Genomic DNA, 7,428 nt, shown 5'->3' on the forward strand with positions numbered 1-7,428 from the left:
GAAAAGGATCAGATCCGAGGCCGTGTATGTAGGATCCGGATCCGGATCCGCCCCCAAATGTAATCAGTTCTTTCTTGGTCCATGGCCCACCTTTCCATAAAGTTTAATTGAAATTCATTGAGACCTTTTGGAGATACTGAGTGGGATACTCCAGATCTGGACCCGGATCCAGCCCAAAATCTAATCATTTGTTCCTTGGCCCATGGCCCACCTTTCCACAAACTTTCATCAAAATCCGCTTGTAACATGAGCAAACCTACCAACATACAAACAAACCAACAAAACAACGCGGGGTAAAACATAACCTCCTTGGTGGACGTAACTATGTCAGCATAATCATAACTTCCATCATTAACATGACAGGTTGATTAAAACTTATGTCTGTAATCATAATCACCAGTGGTGTCACTACCTAACACTCAGTAAGCGTGAGGTAAAACTAATGTTGCAAGTAGAATACAGTAAAGGAAACAGTCCTAAGGAAAGATTATTTACTGAATTTAACCGTAGATTGTGTTAATTCAGTACCACCCAGACAAAAGTGATAACATATGGTAGGTTTAACAAATGCTGAAATACCTGAGACACGGATAGGAGTACAAACGACTTAACTGTGATGCCTATGAAACCAGCCAAAAATCCGACAGGTAGAGGTGCAGGTATTAGGAGTGACTGTCAGAAGAAGAGAAAGGTGTTCAGGCCGGGCGAAGTCGTGAGCAGCTTCAAAATGAAGAAGAGTAAACACATAGGATCTTCAAACACACGATTAATACTAAAGGGATGAAACTGACTGTGATGTTGATGATGCTGGGACAGACAGAAAGACAGACAGACAGCGGCAGAATGTTACGCTGTGGAGACAGACAGACACTACACAATGAAGCCACGAGAGGGAGGTTGAGCCTCTGACTATTCTTGTTTTACGTTAACCTGGTCTAACACTGCAATCTCCCCATCTTGAATCTTGAGTTATAACAATAGATTGGCACTAAAATATAATGCTGATCACTGAGAAATGCCATGGGATGGATGTAAAGCCATAGTATTATCTTTTTCTCTCGCTGAGCTTCGCAAAATAAGTTACAAAAGGATGAACATCTGCTTCAAGTTATTGTGAAAGAACTATAGTGAACGCATACTGGTAGTCACTGAGTTGCAAGATGAACTGGAATATGTCAATAATAGGCTTCGTTGTCTGCAGCTTCTCTTTACGACCATTACATTAAACATAATCTGATTACATTTAACTTATATTATATAAAGATTTAGAAAAGTGAATACATAAAAACATATTACTGTATATGCCTAAAGCTCTCCCTCTCTCTCTTTCCCTCCCTCCCTCCCTCTCTCCCCCCCTCTCTCTCTCTCTCTCTCTCTCTCTCTCTCTCTCTCTCTCTCTCTCTCTCTCTCCAGTTTGTTGCATTTCTGTTCATTCTGAAGTGTTTTATATAATATTAATGTCAATTCCTCTGTCACTAGTGTTTTCCAGCATTCTCTGAACCACCAAACATGCCACCACTTGTGTATTGACATCAGTCGATATACATAGAATACGGTACTCATATTTGACTGGGACGAGTGCTATCAGTCATCATAATTACTGCGGTCAGTTTATGACTGTCCACTGCAAGGGCTGAAACTCCTCAAAAGGTGCGCTACTCTTTAGATCTTGTCTTAGCAATAAGCATCTCTAAAGTACAATCACTGAGGACGGCCTGAATAAAGAGTAGATGTCTAAAGGCAGGCATAATTCAAGGATTCTCCAAACTTAGCCTGTTGGGTTTGCAAAGTGTGTGGTCTACCACCTAAATCACATTGAGTGGCCCTGTTAATTCGGCAAGGGTACCAAATATATCCATTGATACATATATTGATTCTGGAAAGGACAAATAAAGTTACGCTCACTGCCTTCTGTGCTGCAGCTTGTCACTGGTCGTGGGACGACGAGGACTGTGGACTTCTTAGTCGGAATCAAAGGAAACGGTAGAAATCTGATAACTGGCCGCCAGTGATATATTGCTATCTGTTGTTTAGATTTTGTGTTACTGTTTGCGGTGTGTGTCCTGTTTTTTGTCTCTTAGTCAACAGCTCAAATTAATGATCAAATTTAACCCATCAATGATCATTTATGAAGTAAGCAGTACGTAAGTTGAGTTGTCCATATCTTCCTGTATGGCAGAGATAAAAGGCCGAGAGAAATAATCTTATTTCTCTGAAATCCTGCTCTCATTTATTAACTTTCATCATCTCTTTATTGTGCGCAAGTTAAATGCTGTCTTGGTGGGTTTATGGAATGCTGGAATGAATTGTAACGTTACATAAATACACATATGAACATATGGAGAGGGAACATATGTTAACATCTGGGAGTGGTAGTTACCGGATATCAAACTGACTTTTCTACGAAGTACTAATTTATTGTACTGATTACTTTTAACATACCGTGCATTACCATGTTAGAGTGACGACAATGATGAGCTCATGGGTGGTGATGGCGGTGGTGGTGGCGGTAGCAGGTGCAGTCCCTGAGTCCCGCCAACTGGTAACTGAAGTCTGCGGTGCCATATCCATGTCGCCCGGAGAGAGGATCGCCGTACAGTCTCCTAATTTCCCACAGAATTACACTAACAGCTACAGGTGGGAAGACGCTGACTTTAATTCTGAAAGAAAAAAAAAAATGGTTTAGCTGAACCTTAGTCTCGACTTAGGCAGTGAAATTGGAACTTTTCACTCATTCTCCTTGCCTGCATTGCTTCATGTCACCACAGTGCACTAAAATATAGTGTCCCTTTAGAAGCTAAATTTTACTAGTCGTGCTTCCTATACTATCATGCCTTCACTAGAAGAAATCTATAAAATTTAGGGCTGACAGGGAGACTGATCAGAATTGTCAAAAATCTTGTCAAAATTGCTATTGAAAATGCAGCAAGAAACTGGATTTTTAACGTTTGAAAAGAATGACGAGGACTGGAAATAAACTTACTTGGCTACAGGATGATTCATATATATGCTGATATCCACAAGGAACAAAGGAAACACGAAAACGTCCCTAGCGTTCTCGCGTATTCACATCCTCAAGAGAGAATGATCTCCACGAAGATGCATATACACGAAAGCGCTCGGGACATTTTCCTTGTGAATATCCGCATGTGTGTGTGTGTGTGTGTGTGTGTGTGTGTGTGTGTGTGTGCTTTATTATAATACAATTTATGATTATACTCGTAGATATACCCCTATATATACCTTTTTTTTTTTTTTGTCACCCCTGACTTGTGTCATATGAAACAAGAACTAAAACTTGACAGGATGATTTTATCCCTCTTTTATTATTTTCATATTGACTTCCATGGCTGTAAACTTTTTCTTTCCTGTCGTGGACTGATTGTGTAAATTAATCCAGTACCGTATAATATCCAGTGGCGGATGCAGCTAAAGCAAATGTGCACCAATGGGGAGGTACTATAGCCGCGGCGCGCGAGTCTGAGGATGTCATTATAGTGCCCTGGCAACCTACCATTCAAAAGTGCGTCTGATTTCGTGTATCATAGTGAGACGCATGTGATTCGTATATAATATGTTTGTGTATAATAGTATTCTTGTATATAATATGTTTGTCCATAATAATATGATTCTTTTATAATATGTTAATAAATCGGACGCAATTTTGAATGGTAGATTGCCAGGGTACAACAATGACAACCTCAGGAGTCGTGCGCCGCGACTGTAGTAGTTTTCTTAATTTGCTGTTTATAACATTCTCCCTTGCAAGTAAGGTAGAGGAGTGTGTGGCACATATCACTGGATGTCCTCTTTCCATGCTTTTTGGATTCCACATATCCCTATCTTAACCTGGGAAAATGAGTTCCGGATGATAGTGATGCTGATGCTGATGAGTGGTGATGATAACTACCACCGCCACAATAAAAGGGTTGAGGTTAGTAATTTCATTCCAATCACACTTTCTGTTTGTCCACCAGATCACACAGACACTGATTTGAGGATCATGATGAAAATTAGTGTGAATGCTTCACTGACTAACTTGGAAAGTGCCCCTAAATTCTTGTAAAAGTAGGTCAGGGACAAGGACACAGTGATTATTAAACTAAGGGGTCATATTCTAAGTTTGCATAAGCTTTGCAGCAGGTCTTGCTTAGCTATTTATTTTGTGTATTACAAATTTAAAATACTATCGTATGCTATTTAGCGACACAGTTTGCATCAGTAACATATGAAAAGATACTGAGGGTGAAGTACGCAAAATAATTTGTCAAGAAAGAGATTTTAGGAAATCTCCAAAAGCCACTTAGAATACCTATCCCTAACTGCCAGATGACCGATGTCTAGTGGAGGTGTGCATAGGCCGGACTGAGTGGACTTGTTTTTTGTCAAAGTGTAACAAGCTACAACTCTCCTGAAAAAGAGTAAATTTAGCGAGGGAGTAGAAGGAGGACAAGTCAGACAGTGAAACAGAAGACAGCTGAAGCAGACAGTGGTATGATGTTGGGGTGTTAATTTGACTGTTGCGGTCCAGTGTTAAGCACCCGCCCCCACCCAACCCCCAAACCCCCCTCTTCCCCCAGATGCCAGTGGGAGGTGACTTGCGCCGAGGAAGCCGACAACTATCTGAAGTTCATCTGTCCTACGTTCGAGCTGGAGACCTCAACAGATTACATTGTTGACCGTCTCATCATCACCTCCCCATGCATGCTATAACGCAGTGTAAGACAAATCGTTATTCACTCCTTTAACATTACACACAATATACCATTGGGGAACGCGTGGTTCAATCGGTAGAGAGGTGGCCTGCAGTCCTAACGGACCCAGGTTCAAATCCCGGCTGGGGCAGGGAAGCTGAAGGATTTGAATTTCATTAAATCAGACTTTACCGATCTACCAGAAGACCCGCCGACATGTAAAAATACCACCGCTATTGCCAATACACCAGTCTAGTATGAGACAGCCCTAGCATGTGTTCAATATGGACGGTTGGTGTTAGCGCCGAAGTGGTGACATGTAGAGGTGAATGGTATAAGAGGACTGCTTGGGCCTTGATAGCAGGCTGTGAAGCCTATGCCCTGAGTCGGACAAACTAATATATATATATATATATATATATATATATATATATATATATATATGTTATTATCCCCCTCACTATGATCATGCATTAACTTAGTACACTCTAGACAATGCTTAATAACTTACGAAAGGTGTCTCATTAAAGGTTGGTGGTGTTAGTGGTTTCAATGCCACAGGTGTATAAATCAGCTTAACTCGGGACTGACTGCCTGTGTGCATTGTGGTGTGCAGGAGGTGCGGCACTGACAACCCGGACGGCCTCATAACCTCCACCGGCTGGACCAGGCTCACATTTGAAACCAACAGCGCGGTCACTGCTAAGGGATTCCGCTGCCACATCCGGTGTTATGCCAAGCCTACAACCACCCCTCCTCCAACCACCACCACTACAACCACCACTACTACAACCACCGGTCCTCCAATCACCACTACTTCAACCACCACTTCTTGAACCAGCACTACATCAACCTCCACTACATCAACCACCACTACTACAACCACCACGCCTATCTGCTAAATCTGCAACCGAGCATATAGGGCTATTATTCTTGTTGTCTTTGGAGATATTCTTACCACCTCTTTCTTGGCGACATATACTGCACATCACACATTTATAATCCTCTTGTATATTTCTGATACAGACGTTGTCGATGTTAGACATACGTACACAGCATACAAGAGAATGTAAGATGTAACGTGGGCTATATATCGCTAAGGAAGAGGCACAATGAAGTCTCCTATGCCAACGAAAATAAAGCCATATAACACATCTTGCACTCGGCCACCACAGGATTTTACACCAAGCACTTAGGTCTGCGCATTAGTCAAATAACTGAATATTTACATCACTTTTACTAGTAGCATTGGTAGTGAGAAACTGCACTCAATGTTTTCTACAATAGTCAAATGTGGTGAAGACTCAAAGCTGGCTCTCTATCATTCCTGAGATCTACACCTGATTTTGATTACTGTCCACAACATCGAAAGCTCCACATGTTTATCAAGGATGCTGGTTGTTCTTGCCGCAATGTCGAGTGAGGCAGATGAGAAGCTAACTGGCATGAAAAAAAAAATAAATATGTCAGGCAAGGATGTTTACATTTTATTCCTTGGTGCATCTCGCCGTCTTATCAGATTCACTCTGGGAGCTGTCCCACAGAATCACCAGGATTGACTACATATGAGATACTGGACTGTGCAAGGAGGTTGGATATACGGTGGAACCCATGACATCACATCCTCGGGCACGACTCATGAAGTCAGTAGGTGGAGCTGGCAGCCATACTGGATTATTCCTAAGAGTTTTACGCTGTTGACTACAGTTCTTGTTGATATATTTTGTTTTTGCCTCACCCAAAGGAATGACCAATTGAAGTATTTGTCTGTAACTGTGTTATTCACTGACTCACTAAGTTACGGTACCTTTTTTGAAGGATGGGATCCAGGCCTATAGGGAGTGTATTACTTTATCCATGAAAACAAATTTTACGCAGTGGTCTGTCCCACACGAAGGAACAGCCCATGGGGGTCCTGGTCAATGCTGGAATGTACGATCATATTTTTTAACCAAGGAAAAAAAAAATGCACTGTGGTAGACCTCCACCTGCATCAGGTGTCAGGCAGGGCTGGAATCCCCAGCACTCATGTGAGGGTGACCTGCAGGAGAAATGTCATATATAGGTCCACAGGGTATATTATATCATTCAATCAATCATTTCCTGTGGCACCCCACGCGATGCATAGGGCCTCAATGAACTCTCTCCACCAATATTTGTCTCTTGCCATCTCCTTCAGGTCCCACCAACACTCCTCTCCTGCTTCTTTTTTCTTTGTCCTCAACCAGGTTTCCCTCGGCCTACCTCTACCTCTTCTTCCTCTAGCAGTCCACTCTGGCACATCCTGTATTAAAACTACCTTCTTTTCTGTATATGTGCTCCCAGCCACTTCCAGCGAGACAGTCTCACACATAATCATTAACTGGTTCCACTCTCGTAATATCCTTTACTCTTGCATTTGTATCAACTCTGTCTTGCCACTTTACCCCAAGAATCCTTCTCAGTATTTTATTTTCAAATCCCAATACTTCCTGATCTAAGTTGCAAATTGTACTGTGGTACCATGACTCATGCCCGTAAAATTAAAATTGGTCTAACCATGGACTTGTAAATTTTCACTTCAGTATGTACCGAAAACATTATTATTCCAAGCAGATTTCCAACATTCCAACAGATCGCCAAGCCCGTCTAATCCTCTCCTCAATTTCATTGTTTAATGATCCATTAGATGATACAATTGTTCCCAGATATTTAAAGTTTTCTACATTCTTCACCAAATTATTCCCAATTACAC

General features: G+C 41.6%; 1 protein-coding gene across 1 annotated transcript in view; it reads left to right on the forward strand.

The window, feature by feature from the left end:
- The window catches only part of LOC145413644 (scavenger receptor cysteine-rich domain-containing protein DMBT1-like), a 6,784-nt gene extending 1,002 nt beyond the window's left edge, over nt 1-5,782 (forward strand). Inside the window, exons 2-4 of the mRNA XM_080283303.1 lie at nt 2,461-2,637; nt 4,581-4,706; nt 5,311-5,782. Of these exons, the coding sequence (XP_080139429.1) occupies nt 2,471-2,637; nt 4,581-4,706; nt 5,311-5,530 (513 nt within the window). The 5' untranslated portion in view covers nt 2,461-2,470 and the 3' untranslated portion in view covers nt 5,531-5,782. The remainder of the gene's footprint in view (nt 1-2,460; nt 2,638-4,580; nt 4,707-5,310) is intronic.
- The last annotated feature ends 1,646 nt before the right edge of the window (nt 5,783-7,428 follow it).

The sequence above is a fragment of the Coenobita brevimanus genome, chromosome 97 (assembly GCF_032717465.1).
Source record: "Coenobita brevimanus isolate Jiangsu-jjx chromosome 97, ASM3271746v2, whole genome shotgun sequence".
Lineage (NCBI taxonomy): Eukaryota > Metazoa > Arthropoda > Malacostraca > Decapoda > Coenobitidae > Coenobita > Coenobita brevimanus.